Source organism: Festucalex cinctus, chromosome 14, assembly GCF_051991245.1.
Source record: "Festucalex cinctus isolate MCC-2025b chromosome 14, RoL_Fcin_1.0, whole genome shotgun sequence".
NCBI classification, from domain to species: Eukaryota; Metazoa; Chordata; class Actinopteri; order Syngnathiformes; family Syngnathidae; genus Festucalex; species Festucalex cinctus.
The window spans coordinates 4137637-4156506 of NC_135424.1; the positions used below are offsets into that span (position 1 = coordinate 4137637).

Sequence of the window (18870 nt, forward strand, 5' to 3'; positions counted from 1 at the left end):
TGTTGAATACAGTTTCAACAAACACAATGACAGACAGACATTTTTTTTTTTTAAACCCACTTGGACAATGTTTTGTGTTTCGGAATGGAAAGGAGGTCCATTGCAACATCTAGAGTCTTCAATGACAACAATCTGGATACTATAAAAGAATTTTCAGTCATTTTTTTTGTAATATGCCCCATTTAATAAAAAAGGCTTTTTGTCAAATATTTCACATACCCCGTCAACAAATAAATGAGAGTCCAGTCCTTCTCTCATTGGTGTGAATTAAAATAGGAGGGCTGCATAAATCCACTGGATATAAAGGGGTGCAGGAGCCCTCCAGTGGATGAAATTGGAGCAGCCGCGGCAGTGTGAAAGATGACATTCCCAGAGCTGAGGTTGGGGAAAGACTGGTGAAAGCCGGCCTGACCCGAGCCGCACGTGGCCTGGCCGGGACTGATGAGCGGGCTGGGGGCCGGTGGCAAGGTGCTGTCCACGCCAGGGTTCTGCTTTTTCCACTTGGTGCGCCTGTTCTGGAACCAAATCTTCACCTGAGTTTCTGTCAGACTCAAGGACAGTGCCAGATTGAGCCTCTCGCACACCGACAGGTATCGAGTGGCCCGGAACTTGTTCTCCAGTGCCACCAGCTGTTCATAGGTGAAAGCCGTTCGGGCGCGCCTGGGCTTGGCGCCGTTCTGGTCTTGCCGCCGCCTCTTGATGTGTGTTGACGGCGGGTCCTGTAGGGTGACAGTCATATCCTTTGCCATGTGGCCCTGCTCCTCGGGTAGGCAGTGCTTGCTCTCGGCTGTGGGAATGATCACGAGCGGGTCGACAAGAACCGGGTGGTGATTTGAGGGTGCAGACTGGTTGTCTTCTAGTGAAGGAATGAAGAGAAAACATGAGCCCATGAATTAACTTGCGTATTTTTCAGACTTAAGTCACACTTTATTTCATAGCTGAACTGGTCTGCGACTGATACACTGGTAGTGCTTGTATTTATTCAAATTAAAGCTCAGACTGGAACGCAAAATCCCTGTTCATAATCATGTTGCAGTTGGATTCAAAACTACTAACTAAAGAAAAGTTGTTGTTTTTTTTAAGTTTACCTTACTTGCTTACCTTACTTAACTAGAATCCACCATCATATTGCGGTCAAATGTAAAGGAATCCTGTTTTTTTTTTTTTTTTTACCCCATTGGTGCTGTAAATAGTTAATCCTTGTGGTGGATGCCGCATGCTAAAGAAGGTGGCGGTAATGCACCAAAAGCATTTGTCAATCTCCAAAAGAAAGTAGAAGAAATGGAAGAAGACGAAATAGAAGTAGTAGTAGTACACATTAATGTGTGACATACAGTATGTCAATACTATGTATGTCAATGCAATAAATTTACTCCCAAAATGTGACGTATACTCCGGAGCGACTTATACAGAATATGTTTTTTTTTCTTCATGATGCCTTTTTTGACTGGTGCGACTTATACTCCGGTCGGAACAACTTATCGTCTGAAAAATACAGTAAATATCACAGTCAGTCGATAGCAAGGTGGACTAATGGTTAGCACAGCTGCCTCATTGTCAAGAGGTTCCAGGTAGAACCTTGGCTTCGGATCTCCTTTGTGGAGTTAGTGTGTTCTCCCTTTGCTTGTGTGAGTTTTCTCTGTCTTCCTCTCTCATTGAAGCCTAACTACTCGTCGGACAAGCTCTAGAAAATGGATTGATAGATATCACAGAGTTCACTCTGTGAATTGTTAGTGGGCCCGCATTGATTCAAGGACAGGGGACTGCCAGATTTTAGGGGCCTTGTGAATAAAAGAAGAATCAATTTGGTTCCCACCAGTTAAATGCTTCAAACTGACAATAGTGTTTTTTTTCATGCCCCTGTCAGTAATGAACACTTTTCTCCCCCTTATGGCCTTCCAACTGAGAGAGTTCCTTAAATGAACCTACCCTGCATGTTTTGGGAATGTGGGAGGAAGTTGGAGTACATGGAGAAAAGTCTCGCAAAAATGAGAACATGCAAATGCCAAATATGACTGTGTCAGAAAATCGAACCCAGGACTTCTTGACACCAAGACTCTGTGCTGCCCTTGTCTAATGGAGTAAAAATTTAGAAATACAAAATAAATAAATAAATTTAGAAATAAAGCAATACCGTACATCGTTTTCTTGGAACTCTCAGAAGTCAGAAGGGGACCAAGTTCGTGCTCTCAACCAACAAATGTATTTAAAATTTGTAAACTATATATTTTTTAAAAATAAAATTATTTTAATGATAATGCTTTATTGATACCATTGGTGAACATCTTTTATTGCCTGATTATAGATTCTTGTGAAGTTCCCGTTCCATATTCCCACGCTACTTATATCTCCCAGTCCCACATTTATTCTTGTTTTGTTGTTTTTGTTGGTTTATTTTTGTTTCTTGTTTTTTTTTTTTTTTTAACACGTAAGGTCACTTGGGTGTCAGGGTGAATATGACCAATGGGTGACAGTGCTGAATGGACAGCTCCAGCAGGCGAACCTGTTAATTTTTTTTTTTTCCCCAACTAATGTCCATTCTTATTTATCATGTGAAAGTGGACATACAGAAGTAAACTCTTCCTGAAGTGTTGGTGGTGGTGGGACTCTGCTACTAATCCTTCAATAATTTATCAGCAGCAGATAGCGCCTCAAATGTCATGTTGCGGAAAGAAATCCCGCCTAAATCCAGCCACGCCATCTCAGCCGTGACGTGCTAATGGATTTCATATTTGCCCGCGGGTCGATAAATGTCATCTATTTAAGAGGGGTGGGGCGGGTGGGGGAGTTCGAATCGAGCGATTTTTGGGATCAGACATGGCTGGGGTGTGCGGGTTTGTACCTGCAAGGTGCTGCGAGGAGATATGCAGGATGCGGTAATGGGATATCGATCAAAGCGTCCTCAATGGGACGATTTAAACAATTATCTCAGCCTGCCTGCCCCAATGCCAATCACACTGCCGGGGCTGTGGGATACAAGCCTTTGTGGCTTCCTTGAAAGAGAACTAACCGTGGAAATTAAGGGAAGGTCATACAAAGATGACTCTGATTTAATTAAAAAAAAAAAAAAAAAACACCTTTAGCTTAACTATACTCACTTCCTGCAAATAGTCTTTCTTCTATAAACGGTCTTCTCAGTTTTTATCCAGGATAATTACTTGCTTATCTATGTTTTTGTTTGCTTGTTACCAGGCTTATGCATCTGTTTAACAAATTTAGTGTTCTGTTGACTAATATAGGACACAGTTGAGAGCTGTTCATAATAGCGTTAAGCCTATAGAATATTGTTGTAGTTATTTTTCACTTGAACAATCACAATATCAATTAAGAATACCAGTATGCTTGATAACATGTTTTTTTTATTTGTCTTTGTAGATTTTCTGTAGAATCGAAGCAACCTGACTCTTCTCGTTCGTTCAGGTTTTTTTTTATTCTCTCTCTTGTTTTTGGAAAACTTTTAAATATACCAGTAACTTGGGCTACTATGCTTATTAGGCTAACATTTTCTTTGGCCCCTTCTTGTGAACTTAATAAGTTAACCAAAATCTGTGAAACATCTTTTGCAGTAAACCTCAACAACATACCAACTACAGTAGTAAACATGTTTAATTTACTTCAATGATTCCCAACCACTGCACCTGCAACTGCTCTGTGCGGAAGTATTATTGTTCAACGACCTTTTTTTAATGACGTGTGCTGTTGACCTCTTGGCCAGGTCACCCTTGTAAAAGAGATCTTGATCTGAATGGGATTTTATCTGGTTAAATAAAGGTTGAAACTAACTATGCCACAGACGTATAGTGACAGCCAGAACAATTAATTAAATTCTCTTCTTCAAGATAGCTGAATGTAATTAACCTGTGTATCATTTTTTGGTGACATTTTTGTTTGGTTGTGTTGTGAGAGATTTTTTTTTCCGAATAGAAAGTATTGACGTTAACTTGATAAAGGTTGGGGGGTTAGTCAGCTTAATTAATATTATTTATCAAAACTGAAAATTATTTTAGTTGATTTGATTTCGCAGGTGTACAATATTTTAGACACAATATAATTGACTTTTGCTGTATTTATTTCTTGTACATTTACTGTAATTTCTCTGTGACTGATACAACCATCAATAGTATGACAAAATACAACCCTACGCAAGATTTATGCAATTCACTGTTAATGTGCAAAATGTTTCGACCGGTTTCTTCTTATTATTTACCTTCTGCTATGTCGTCTCCTTCCACGTCACTGTGCGTCTCCAAACTAGTCCTCTCCTCGTCCGCAACTCCAAACTTGGTGCGTTCGCTCACCTTCTTGCTGTTGAATTTGTTTGGGTCGAGGATGTCGACGATCGAGAAGGAGATCTTGTGAGTGGATGTCATGGTCACTCCGCACTGCTTAGAATCCAACATGCTTAAAAAACAGCAGCAAAGAAAAATAGACCCTTGAAACGGCAGGGTGGAAAAAGGCGATGCGTAATTACGCGCGTGAAGCAGGTCCTCTCATAGTCTGGTTGCGTCTTGGAACCGGATCGGATCATCTGCGCTCTCCCCTCGTCTTTCTAGTCCTGCAGGAGGGGTGTGAGTTGGCTCTCCTTTAAAGCGGCTGACCCCCACCGGCACCATGCGCGTCACACAAACACTATTAGTGTTTCACACGACCCCCTAATGGGCCCCGGGTATTGCTCGATAATCACCCATATCATTAAATTCAATAATGCGCAAGCTGAAAGTAAATTGGCCACAGATGGTGCTTGGATGGATCCGAATCACCGAATTGAGAATTTTTTTAACCTTCATTGGGGGGGGTTCATTACATTTTGGCCTGCATAAACTCACATCATGAAATTATCCATTAAAAAAATCCATTGTACTCCTTCCACACTTCTATGTGAACCATTCTAACTTCAACATATTCACCTCATTCAGATATCTGGGAAACAATTTTCTGTTTTTCCCCACTTCTCCCAAGTTCCGCATTTTCCACACATGCACGCACGCACACACACAAAATAAAACATTCAACAAGATGAGACATTCATCAAAAAAGTTCATCATCTTTCCCATTCCATCTTAAACTGTTCACATTATTCAGAACCCTCTGGGAAGTATTTTCCACATTCCACTAATTCCCACATTGCCAAAATTGCCAAATTTTCCAGCAAGCCTTCGTCAAGGTGGAAGGAATTATGAACACCAGCCAGAGTAACTTAGCACAAAATGCAAAAAAGAAAAGCCAACTAGAACATCCAACTAGAAGAATCCATGCAAACCAAATTACAGGCACACAATGGTCGGCGCTGATTGTTTTCTCACCTAGGCTGATAGATATATATTCACAATCAATAGGCTCCCCGAGTCGCTGCCATTAGTATTCAATATAAAGTGACACAAGGGTTGTTTAAAACCCTGACGCCTGATGATGGCTAAATGGTGAAACCGCCGTGGGATCAATAGTCCCAGCAGGTGTCAGACACAGATAAAAACAAACCGATGGTGACCAAGAGCGCCGTTTTGATAGCGGGAAGCCAAACCAATTACTGCAATGGCAAAGCTTTATTTAACTCATAACCACCAACGATTTCAGATACTTTCAAGATAAATTCCTTAGGGAAAGTTTAGCGGTCTTATTCTTGTTGTAATAAGTAGATGATGCATGATAGAGGAAAATAAATACTGCCATACATTTACATATTTCTATTTACTACAGAGTAAAGATTTTAAAATTAATGTGCATCTCTAATTTAGTCATGTGTGGTTTTTGTAGTACTTTCTTTGTTCTAGCTATATCGCCCTGTCCTGCATTGTGAATATAACGACAACATGCAACGTTTTTTTTTTTTTTTCTAATGGCGGATTCTGCTTAGCAACAAGCGGCATACATATGATTTATCTGATAAAAATAATGCAAGCGACTCAGTCTATCTTTCTGTGGTAAAATTGTGTTGCAGTTTGAAAGTTTAATAAAAGCAGACAATCGGGCCAAATTCGAGCATTTTTCCTCCTTTCCGATCTAAGTCAGCAATGACCCAATTCCAGCTAAATTATCTTGTGGTATGGCACGTGTTCCACAAATCGGGAAAACATTTTACGATCCATTTGTCGATAACTAGGCCCATCTTTAATTATTATTACAGTGATGTCAAAGGACTTTCCCAGTCTTTTTTCTACATTTTGAAACAGGGCAGCCCACTACCCCAAGTTACTGTTAATAAAGTATTTTTTTTAATGTGACTTTAAGGTTGTTTTTTTTTCTTTTTCTTTTTTAAATTGAGGCAGAGACAGTTGGTCATCACAGATGAAAACTAATCAAAGTGATTATGTTGATGCTTTCATTTTGTGTTGTCTGTGGTTTAATGCGTTAACATAGGATGAGAGTTGAAAGGAGTTCCCTGGAGTGTAATCTGGCTACGTGTTTGAACACCACTGTTCTTTGGGATACCACTTGGACATTAGCTTTTTTTGAAGTGTGTGAGGTCCAGATTATGGTCTTTTCTTCTGTCCGTTAGGTGTTTACACTGTCTCTTTCTTATTCTTCCCTCTGCCACTTCCTGTGTTATCTGTGATTGGTGTTCTGCATTGAGCTCCAGCCGGTCATAACTTGGTGGACTGGTTAACTCTGCCGCAGTTACATAGTCAAACATTTGTTAAAGCCTCCCCCGAACCGGGGGAGCCCTGCTTGTCGACATTTGCATGTGCATGGCACTCGCGCAGGCACCACTCTGGGCCTTCCATATGAATGGAGCCGGCCGCACGCTGGAGGTTTACAACTTCCTACGAGAAAGCCCAATGGCCGGACATCTGTTAGCGCATGTGAGCGGGACAAAGGAGGACATAAAGGCCCTCGGGTTGTCTTCACACTGAGCGGGAAGAGTCTGTGCTCCCCTGCGCGGGACATCAGAGAAGGCGGAGCGGGCCCCACGTCGCACACAACGGGGAACCGCGGAGACACACTTCCATCCGAGGGCCGTAAAGTCATCACTTGGCAGGGAGGCTAGCCCCAGTCTGCTATACATCAGATAATTTGTCTAATGGCAGAGGAGGCATGATGAGCTGCACTTCTGTTCGCAGACTGCAGTGTCCATTGTTATCTGCCTGAACTCTGCTGTAAATTGGGGGTCCAAACAAAGGAGCAGCAAGTGTCTTGTAGGCTGTGAATGAGAGTTGTTTGATCCTCTGTGCCAGATTCAAACTGTGGCTGCTCAATCACCTTCATGTTCCATGTTGGGGTCCGGATGTTCTAGGAATTGCTTTGTAATGTAATTTTTACTGATCTGTACAATTAAAAGGTTTTTTAATGTTAGCATATTCATTTTTGCGGGGGTGGCGTGGCTTGTCTCCCAACCCAGTTTGTGGGTTCGATCCCATGCCAATGTGATCACGCCGAAGTATCCTTGAGCAAAATACTGCACTCCCATGTGCTCCTGATGCTGCCTCATTAGTTGGTGAATGAGTAGTCGAATGTAAAGCGCTTTGATGGTCTTGCAGGGTGGAAAAGTGCTATATAAATGAAATACCTTTTACGGTAAAAACAGATATAACATGATGTCGTTGGCCTTCACCAAGTTGCATCCACCAGTTGCTATTGAGTGATATACCAGGTTGTTGTTGTCGTATTGTTGTTGATAAAATGGAATACCCTGAAGTAAGTCCAGAAGAAATGGGGGACATCCATACGTTTTGCATTCCGCCACGATAGCTTTTCAGAGACCCGAATCACTATGTCCACAGCAACTGCCAACGGCAGCCAGAATCGATCCAGATTTGCCTTTCAACGACGCTATGTCATGCCTCCGCTTCCTGCAGGCAAAAGGATCAAGTATGTCTGTGCACGTTACATGTCCTGGCATCTCGGACAGATAGGTCCCGCAAGATATAAGCTAAATAAATTAGACAAACGCTGTATGCATCATATTCACATGGTTAAAATATATCCATTTAGCAACATCGCCAATAATGTCTTTGCGAGTAGCTGACTGGCGCCCTGCCACTCACTGTTGTGCACGTGCTGGTGTGACTCTCAGAGACAACAAGGTCAGTGGCATTGCCCGGTAATTGTCCTAACGGTTTGTGTACCTGTTGGGTGGAGGCGAGTAATGAGAGTTTTTCATTATGTGCGGGACGGGTGAGTGCGCCTGGCAGATGCTGACAGGCAGCAGATGTGGAAAGTTGGGCGGTGAGTTGTACAGAGGGTCAACTGCATCGCATGGCCGATGGAGAGGGATGGAGAGAGGCGGGGGCTAAATTACGCTGAGGGACGCTGTCAGTCATGCCTCGCCCCTGTCAGAACAAGGTAAAGGTCAGTTCACGCGCCGACGTCACCTGCGCTACCAGTACACAGTCAGCGTGTCAGCTTAGGGTCCAAACTTTTTACTTCTTGGTCATTACAGCAAGCTTTTCCTATCATTATTGAGCTGAGGCATGTATTTTACATTTGAGAATTTAACAGCACACCACCAAATAAACAATTGCTTTGGCGCTATGCTGTGACACCTTCATGCCAATTAACTATTGCATATTGGAGGGCAGTGGGGAACTTCATTTAAACAAGACAAGTTGAGTAGTACTTCTCTGTTCCCAACACTGTATACTTATAATTCATCAAAGCTAATTTTGTCATATGAATTGTAACGGCTGGCTACGCAGATTAATTGTACCTTCTGTCATCTAGTGGAAGAGCATTTAATTGTTCTTCTGTCACTGTGTTGGTGGCATGGATAGATTAGCAAAGATAAATCATTCGTTGTAAATAAATAAGGATTTTTTGACCAGTTAAGTAAAATTTGCTAATTTTCCATAGTACTTGTGTGAAAACTCACCAATTATTAGTGCATGTAGTCTCTAGAAAAGTTATATTTTAGGGCTTCCTGAGCACAACCTACAACTCAGTCCTTTGCGGTTCGGTTTTAGGTACGAGCTCATTCCTGTCATATAATCGTAGCCTCAGTGATACACTGATAAATTTCTCTTTCAAACTAGGTTTGTTGATTCATATGTCCTCCTCTTCATCTCTCCAGTGTGGCGTCCCTCAAGTTTCCGTTTTAGAGTTGCTGCTGCTTTCACCAAGACATATTTTATTTGTCCATTGTCATTTACCGGCTGTGTCGATGATTCACTGATGAACCAACGGACAAAACATCCAGCGCTCTTTGGCTTTTCAAAATTTCTCCTTTCAATCAGCGAGAAATCTCAAGCGACCTGTCAGCCGCAGGTATCAGATAAGCCATGTTCTTGCAACTCACCAATGGCATCATGTAGAATTCCAAGTAAGCTCCGCCTGATCCTCCTGGTTACAAACGGGATGCCCTGTAACCTTGCCCCTGGCTCTGTTTGTGACCTCATCATTCCGCTTATCAACTACTGCGATCCTCCAACGCTGATTTGTTATCTATCTCCCCCATGATTCCAATCTGCTCAATCTTTGGTTGTAGTGCCTGAAGTCCTCATCTTGTGTCTTCCAGTGTGCTGCTGTGTGCTATCCTTTAGCTGTCTATCTGTGTTGCTTTTACGTAGAAATCAAATCAAGTGTTTATTTTTTCACACTTTTTCTTACTTGGGCCTGCTTGCTAGCATGGCTGGCATCTGCCGCGGTCGCACTGTCACTCAACGTGAGCATTGATTAGCCATTGTTCTGAGAAGGTCACATCATAATTCATTAACAGTAATTACACGCGCAGTGCCACCTGCACTCCTCTCGCCGAAGCGCTAAATTACGAGCGAAGCCGTCGCGCGGCTCGCGCACGGAAACAATGAAGATGTAAAGGCGTGGGAGCTATTAGTTACATTATTTAAATGGGGCCGTTTAAACCTGGGGAGCTGTCTTTATGAAGGGCAATTAGGCACTAACGGTAATTGATAATTCCTGCTAATTACAATTAGGAAATATAAATAGTGGCTGGAGTATTTATCATCATTGCAGAGGAGCGGGGAGCCGGCATGGCGCGGGCTGGGAAGGTGTGATGGAAGGCGAAAGGATTAAGCTCCATTCATCTCCATCTAGTGCACCAACAGATTGTGTTTGTCCCTTTATATTTCGCCATTGACCGTTAGCTCTCTTTATTCCCTCCTCTCTCACTTTCTGTGCCCTTGCCAAATAGTGCACAAGGTTTTTAAATTGAGGAAATCTGCTCTCAGGAGCTGCTATTTAAACTGCAGGGTTCGAAATACATCAAAATATACTTTTTTCCCCACTTACTTTACTTGTAAAAGTTTTAGTGTAATACGTCTCATTTCAATTTAAACAGGGAATTTTTATAATAAATTTTGATAAATTATTGAGGTGTTGATCTCATCATTTTGCCACATTAATTAACTCATTAATTGCTCTTCAAAATGTCTCTTGAAATAATGTGCAAGAGAGCAATGCATACAATATTATGCATGTCGCTAGATGTTTAGCATATTACAATTCACTACACTGTCAGGTGGGTACACACACACACACACACCGCTTTTTATTTATTTATTTATTTATTTATTTATTTATTTATTTGCATCTAGACCAATTTCTAAAATGTGGGCAACCCCAAACATAAAGAATATAGTTAGCTATATTGTCCTGTTTATGCCCTGGTATGTGGAGAAAGGAGAGCCACAGTCGCAGATGCAATTTTCAGCCGAACACATGGAGAAAAGTAAATCGCATAAACTCAGTCAGAGCACTCACACGCAGAACCTGCTGTGGCTGTGGGCCACGGCGCTCACCCAGACACATACAGGCAGACTTTGCGACATCCACCAGGCCACCCTTTAAAGTCCATGTTACTATTTCCAACAGTATTTATATTAATTTTTTTTTATTTGTTTTTCGTGTTTTAATACATTCTCAATATATTTAAAGACATCGTATCATTTAAAAACATGGTAGCTCTTCTCTTCATCATCATAAAAAGCCAGATTAGAACATTTTAAATCTGAATGTGACAATGTATTCATTTATAGTGAATGATTTTTTTCCAAACATCCAGTTTTGTAATGACCCTCTTTTGGGCCCAGAAATCCCCACAATCGATTCACGAGCAAGCAGAAAACATGATTTTCTGCACCAATCATTCTGTCACCCAGCATCGCATTCCAGATTAAATTTTAGGCCATCACCTCTAATTGAACGCCTCATTTGACCTTTGAACCCGCTATCTTGCAGGTAAAAATGCCGGTTCCTATCCTGTTTGCCTCCACAATGACCTTTTTTGACATTCAGGCTCTGGAAGCGCCGCAATGCAAAGCCAACGGCGTGCGATTGATCGCCGTCATGGCGTTCCCCTCCAGCAGCCGTCCCCTCCACTGACATCGAGGTTCTTCAAAGGGACAGCAGGCAGACTTAAATACAAATACGCTGTCGCCTTAGCTGAGCAAATGGAGGAGGATGTTGGCATTGTACTGTCAACATGTTGTCTCAGAGGTTGGCGTTTTATTGCTTTATTCACAAGGAATTTACATTTATTGTGTTGGCCAGATTGGGTTGTTCTCTTCTATGCGGCCTTCTGTTCCTCATGTATGTAAATACACACTCACCATAAATACACTGGGGAACCCCTATGGGGCAGCACATGTGCCATTACCATTAGCTCACTTGATGCCCTAGAACAAAAGCTATAGAAAATGAATTTTAAAAAAATGTAAAAAAAAAAAAAAAAAATGCTGAATTTTCACAGAATTCAACATTTCCATTGTTATTTTCTTTTCATTATTTTTTTTCACTTCCTGTCCCCTCCTGTGTGGGTCTTCAAATTGGGCCCCTGCACTGTGACTATTACAAATCTCCCCCCGCTCTCCCTGTGGATGAGCCCCCCCCCCCCTTTTCAGCGGCGGCTGGTAATTGCTACAGTGAGATGTGGATCAGTAGAGCTGCCCTAATCAATAAAGTCTTCATCAGCTATTTCCCCTGATGATTCTCCCTCATTTCTGCCTTAATTGTTCTTTTTCGCCCAACAAGCTCTGCACCGTTATTGTGTGAGCGTGTTTGTGTGTGTCTCAGTATGTGTGTGTCTCGACGGACAAACAGTTAATGGAGGCCGAGCTGAGGGAACCGGATGATGACTGTGACCTCCGTGGGAGCAAAATTATGGCCGATCCTGCCTCAGACTTCCCACAGAGAAGCTTCATGACCGATGGCAGAGCTGTCCCAAAATCAGAGGTAGATTTAAATTGTGTTCACTCGACATCTCCACTGTGAAAAAGTACGACAATTAGTTCTAAATGCCTTGAATTCTGCAATAACACAGAGTGTGGAATTGCTGCAGATCTGTTGGCACCAGTCACTAATAGTCCATAAGGCTGTCCAAACCCTCCAAAATGAGTTTAAAAACAAGAAAGAAAAGAAAAAAAAATACAAATCATTTAATTAAAAATAATGATCCACATTATATATTTTTGTGAATATGATTTGAATGTCATGCAAACAAAAATGTATATAACTGTAAAGATATCATACTTTATTTTTTATTTACTATTTATTAATGTATTTCTACATCTAAATGGCTTTTGTAATTCATGTAAAAAAAAATAATGTAAGTCACGTAACATATACTTAACAGACCAGGTTTGAATTTTAGAGTTTTTGTCTTTGAGATATTTCATAATATATGATATTCCTCCCCTGTGGATGGTTCACAAGCTTGGTGGGTCAAAATGTTAGAAACAACCATGCTACTGAATTTGTACACCACTACTACCACTACAGTACAACCTAAGTGACAATTAATTGTTCCTCTCTGACAGTGCCAATCAAAATGGATTATCATTTTATTTATAAAGGCAAAAAAAAAAAAATTGCTACAGGTCTTGCATTGAGTCTTATCAGATTGTTCCTAATAAAGTGACATTTAAGTGTATTTTCCAAATTTTTCCCTCCACTCCCCTGTGACCTTCATCCCCGCTCCGTTTCGGCCCACAACTCCAGCGGAGAATCGGAAATGATTGCGGTATAATAATTGTGTTCCTTTAGCACTTATTGCCCTTCTGTGCCAGTAAAACGGTGTGGGACCGCCGCTGTCCCCGGGGGGAGGGGTCGCCGTCTTTCACAGGACCCGCTCTCCGGGCTGTCTGGCTCTGCAGGCATTGCCGCTCATGTGGAAAGGTGGGTTAAAGTGGGTTAACTCAATTTTTGTCATTAAGCTAAAAAAAAAATACAGATATAATTACAGAAAAGCTTGATCTTTCAGATCAAGGCCAGTTCCCATTGTGACATATAGGGGTCAGTAATGACAATACTTTCATTTTTAAATGAGTGTCATCATACCTCATGAAACCTGAGGGAAACAACAATTCTGTAAAAACAGATATTCAGAATACGGTTGTGTAAATGCCCAAGTTCAAATGCCCCAGATTTTATTGTAGTCATAAAACTGGAAATCTCTTTCCAGCAAAATGACAGAAATAGAGGTAGCCCACTCAAGTTCCCAGTGCTTCGTCATCTGAAAATTTTTGCCCTTATAAAGATAATGATGCTCAATTTTGATTGGCGCTGCCTGTTTCTAATATTCTGGTTCCTATCCCGCTCAATTAAGAGTTTTAGTGAAGCTCTCGAGAGGTCGATGCACATTAAGAATTCTTCACTAAATACTTGAAAAGGGCCTCCATCAATAATTCTGGCAAGTTGAAAAGAGGCTCATCTGCCCGAGGGGCCGTTGCTCATTAGCGGCTCCTAATAAGATATGACTGGACATTCCAGAGAATTAATAGTGGGGAGCCATTCCCTTTAACCTTATAGATTTTTGCACTTCACTCCAAAACAGGTTTTTTCCTTTCTCACAGTAGTAATAGTCACTTTGAGTAATTATTTGGCTTTGGTTTACTTAAATTTCGACACAGTCTTTTGCAACTAAACTGAAGGAATAATAGGGTTGTTGTTGTTTTTTGCAGAGGACAAAGAATAAGTGCCTATTCGTATTGTAATATTGTCTGCCTTTTTGTGTTGCTGTACAATTCATATTGAAACATCTGCCACTTAAAACATTACAACCACCGCAACATGGATGCTAGTGTCGTTAGCCTGCCAATGGTGTTTTTCATTGCGTGTTATCATTGAGCTAGTGGACTTTCGTAAGGGAAATATTATAGTCTAGTTAACACTGCCTTTGACAAGTATACTTGTCAATTATATTTTTTTAAACGGGGCTAGACGGGGCAGAATCTGATGGTGCTCAATTGTAAATATCAAACTTGGAAACAACTTTACGAATGCACAACCACCAGTAGTTGACATCATTGCCCCATTCTATACGAAATACAGTCTGAGAGTCCATGCGAGTAATGGCTGCATTTGGTGCAACCTCAAATTTTCTACTGTCAATTATAAAAGAATGCAATAAGACAGAAAGGAGTGAGTCTAGTCTGTCATTTGGTAGATTCGGTTTATATATATATGAACATAATATAGTGCCGGTATTGAAAATATTGAAATTTTCTAAAATGGCTGGCAGTGAATGAGTTAAATATGGAACGTTTAACGTCTTGTTCTTTATTTACCAATCTGCTGGTTGTTGTAAAGTTTGCTGACACGTACTCATAGGTGGGGTCACTTATTTGTAAATCAAGGTGCCACTGTATATATTTTAGCGTACTCCAATAAGTGTCGTTTTTGTATCTTTGAATTCGGCTGTCTTTGTCAAAATGTCCTATTGTGCTTATGAAAGCATCTTTAATTAAAATGCACTTTTGCGCCATCGTTCAAAGTGTTTAATAGATAGATATACTTTATTACTCCCCTGAGGATAATTAGGGAAATTAAGTCTTAAATCACTCACCAAAAAAAGGACTAATTTGACCCATTCAAGTGCAGAAAAGCATGAAGTCTGCCATGACGGTGATGAATATGCCCCTCTCGCTTTTGCTTCTTTGTGTGCCTCGATGATGATTTATAGAAGCTTTATGGTTGTTGACTCGCCGAGGCTTTATGGGGAAAATGAGATGTGAGTTGTCTTACAGCCGGGCCACTCGTCTCCTTCGGTAAGCGACAATAGATTGTGTGAGAGAGGGGGTTTGGGCGGGGGGGGGGGGTTCCTTTATCGACACATCCCATTACTGAGGTCTTCACGTTTTACGGCCATTTCCATAAATTCTGGCCCCAGGGACAATCTCCTGGCCTGCGTGGGGCTGATGGGGAGATCATATTGGGGCTGGCGTTTGACGCTTCAGCACACAACATACGCACACACACACACACACGCACGTCCACCTCCACTCGGTGATGGAGGCCGTCCCGTCCAGTGTTGAATGAGTTTACAGATGATGAGAGTCTTAGTTCAGGTCAGTGTGTATTTACAGCTCAGTGACTCCGCTCCGTCGGTTTAGAACGCAAACAGAGAGGGTTAGGGTTAACCGATCAGACCTCTGGGAGCAATCACGCAGGGTGGCGAGGGGGCCGAGGGTGAGGGGGAGCGCCATTGTCCTCCCATCAACACTGCACTATTAATCCATTACAAGCAAGCTTTAACTTACTGGTCAATTATAAGACAAACGGCTAAATAAAGTTTAGAGGGAAGACAAGGCAAAGGGTTCTGTGCACCTTTTAGATCGAGTAGTATATTTCAATTTGACTGACTGATTGTTGAGCTCTGTCTGTTTATATTATATGGATCTATCAATCTGCCTATGTATCTATTCTATCCATGCTTTTTACGTCATGTTACACGGTTTATGTATTAAATTCAAATGAAATGCTATCATGGCAGACATTTAAATTGCCAGCATATATTTTTTGTTGTAAATACAGTTGTATGTATATAGAATCTTTCCCCTTCTCATGTCGCTTAATATTTCAAAAATTAGAAACAGACTGATGCATTTTAGTCCTGCATGATAACAAATTAACAGTCATAATGTTAAAATAATAATAATAAAAGGCATCATTATGTTTGTGAAGGCAATGTATTTGGTACGGTATACTGTACCGGATCTCATTTTTGTGTATCCCGCCATTTGTCAGAAGAGGGCGCTGTGTGCTTAATGTTCTGTGGACTAATAGAAAGGACTAAGTAACATGTTCTTTTTTTTTTTTTTTTGTAGTTATCGGTAAATTTGAGAAGTAATATTTTAACTGTGATTAATTATAGTTTAAAGGTATGGCCTCACTTTGCCCATATTGTTTTGCTGTATCATTACATATAACTAAAAGTCCAAACCATTTTTTTTATTCCTTAAAAAAAAAAAAAAAAAAAAAAAAAAAAAAAAAAAAAAAAACTCAATATAAAATGATTTTGTAAGAAAATTGTGTTTTTAGTGTCAATATATTTTTGTACATTAACTGCAAAGAAAAAAAAGTTTGGAAAATGATGCCATCTGCTGGTCTTTACGGTAGTGAGTTTTGTTTCACCCATTCCCTGATTAGTTATTTGATGAAAGTGTGTGCTTACACCCGTACATGTGACAGATAATTAAGGAGGCCTGTTTGCAGTTGACATGTCAAACGCCTGCCCATACACGCACACACACGCACGCATCCAATCCTAACACCTGTGTTTGTTAAACATTAGCGGCATCATCATACTGGGTCATTTCAGTAATTGAAAGATGGCTGGCTGGCATGTTATTCCACACGCGCACACACGCAGACACATGTGCCTCCTCACTAAGTATCAGCATGGGTGTGCAAACACTGCATGGCACAGTCTAGATGAGGAATTAAAAACTCTTGTTTATTTAGTTTAATTTTGCTGCCCATCAAAGGGTCAGCAGCACCCTGATGAGGGCTTCCTGCTGAGGAGCATTGATGTTGGCCAGAGACTCGACACTTTTTGTTGGAGTGGGCTCACAAAGCAGAACTACTTTTGCTAAAAGCAAAAAAAAAAAACAAAAACGTGGCTGTATTGTCAGTTTTGTTATGGTTTCTACGCATAGTGATAATCAGGCCAAATGTAAGCATTGCCCCTCTATTTTGATCAAAGGCAGCAACGGTTTAGTTTGGCAAATATCTGCAAGATTATACTCAGTGATGTGGTGCGGGGTGTGTTGTGTTTTTATTTTTGTTTCCCTTCTCTGATGTGCTGCAGCCAACAATTGTAAATATTAAACCTGTTCAATATTCACAATTGCAAATCCTTATGTAGGTGTTAAGACTGAGTTGGGCCAAGCCACGGGTTTCGTGATTGTGATGTGAATTGAAAGTGACAGTTAATTCTTTCACAATGTTACTTAAATTGTTACCAGATACATTTTTAACAAACAGAATTTCCATACATTGATGGATAGATTTATCTTAGCTGTGCGGCCACACACATTGCACATACCGGAAACCGCAAGGAGAATGAAAAGCAGGTTTTAAAAAAAGTATATTTTGTGCTCTCTGCTTTCTTTTCCAGCTCATCAAACCATACACTTGACTTTTGGATAATGTGTGAACGTTATCACGCCACACCAAGACAAACTGGAGATGTACTTCTTTGAGTGAAAGGCAAGTGTTGTCTCTCTCATTATCTTTATTCTGCTTCAATTGCTGCCTATTGTGCTTGGCGCCGGCCGAACTGGCTTTGCAGAATCCTATCAGAGTTACTGCTTCCCTCCCACAAGACGTCTCGATGCCAAAGACGGAAGACAGATGACTGCCACTCGCACGTAGAGTGCACACATGCTTCTGTTGCATGTGTTTCGTGTTAGTGGCTTTCTTTGGTTCTGCTCGACTCCCCCTCGCTATTTGGAGTCCGTCGCAGTCTTGACTTCAACTCCGAGCCTCCTTCAAATGCTCTTATCTCGACACCGAGGTGCCGTCCTTTATGTTGTCCTGTTCCCATAACATCCCTCGGACCCCGTCCAGGTCTGGCACCAGCTTCCCCGTCCTCCCACCCCTCCTCAGACCTTGACTCATGCTTACCACCCCCCCACAACCTCCCCTGGGGGCCACCCAAAGTGAGAGAGGCAGACTCTCCGCCCCCACATCTACTTGCCATTGACCCTCTAAGACCACAACAGGAACCACATTCTTTCCTTTGTGGCCCGTCTTTTATCCTTAGCCACCAGAAATAACCTGTGAGCGAGCATTATGTAGTAGAGACAGTCGCTTTTCTTCTGGTTGTGCCACAGCGTGTAGATAAAACCTTTGTCAATTGTCAAATGTAGCTGCTTTGATTGAACACTAGGTGGCAGCCTTGGGAGAACACGTTGCACAAGCTTCTTAAGTCAACCTAAACATTTCTTCATTGGTTAACATTGTGTGAGTGGAATATGAGTCAAGCAGCAAAATCCAGCCGTTTTTATCCATTTCGGGGGAGGGGGGCATTTTGCCACTTGCTGTCGACTGAAGATGACATCACAGTTGAGCTATCCCAGATCACCTGTTTTCTGAAGCTGAGCTATGATTGGTTGTTACCTGAGACCCCTCAGTGGACAGCAAGTGGCAAAATGGCCGCCCCCTGACATGGATAAAAGCGTCTGGATTTGGCTGCTTAACTCATACTCATATAGAATACCATATTTAGACCTGTGGGTCTGCATACAACATTATTGTTAAAAAAAAAAAAAAAAAAAAAAAAAAAAAGTGGGGTTGACTTCCCTTTGACATCAAAAGCCTAATCCCTGTCTAATATAAAAGTGTTGCTTTGGCTCCATCTTGTGGCATCTTGGTACCAGCAAACTATGTTGAAGTGAAGGGAGCAGCTTCATTTATACAGACCAACTCTAGTAAAAAAAATAAAAAATAAAAAAATAGTAGTACTGTGCCTGATCTGATCTATCGACAGTTATAACTATTTTAAGATCTCTTTAGAATAGTTTTCACTATCCGTGTCAGGCCAAGACTGCAGGCCCCATATTAGTTGAAGAATACATTTTCCACATACACACTCTAGCTCAACGTCATGTTTAAAGTCAGCCTTTACATCAGGTTTTGTGCAACTGTCACTCGTGTTGACCCAGAGGCAACGACAGCAGCAGCAGCCTGCCAGACGCA

At 41.3% G+C, this 18870-nt stretch overlaps 2 protein-coding genes across 6 annotated transcripts in view; one reads left to right on the top strand and one right to left on the bottom strand.

Annotated features, from left to right (window-relative positions):
* Nucleotides 1-18870, top strand: part of LOC144001189 (uncharacterized) — a 58203-nt gene that overhangs the window by 5839 nt on the left and 33494 nt on the right. For 3 of the 5 annotated variants that reach the window (XM_077495292.1, XM_077495293.1, XM_077495294.1), the window contains 4 exons: nucleotides 11188-11363; nucleotides 11443-11481; nucleotides 11965-12123; nucleotides 17288-17379. In XM_077495292.1, coding sequence (XP_077351418.1) covers nucleotides 11205-11363; nucleotides 11443-11481; nucleotides 11965-12123; nucleotides 17288-17308 — 378 coding nt within the window. In that variant the 5' untranslated portion in view covers nucleotides 11188-11204 and the 3' untranslated portion in view covers nucleotides 17309-17379. The remainder of the gene's footprint in view (nucleotides 1-11187; nucleotides 11364-11442; nucleotides 11482-11964; nucleotides 12124-17287; nucleotides 17380-18870) is intronic. The other 2 variants (XM_077495295.1, XR_013278404.1) reach the window with 2 other exon arrangements.
* Nucleotides 255-4536, bottom strand: nkx1.2la (NK1 transcription factor related 2-like,a). Its single transcript, XM_077496055.1, has 2 exons — nucleotides 4208-4536; nucleotides 255-853 (listed from the first exon to the last, which is right to left on the bottom strand). The coding sequence occupies exons 1-2, from the start codon at nucleotides 4398-4400 to the stop codon at nucleotides 255-257; spliced, it is 792 nt and encodes a 263-aa protein (XP_077352181.1). The 5' UTR covers nucleotides 4401-4536.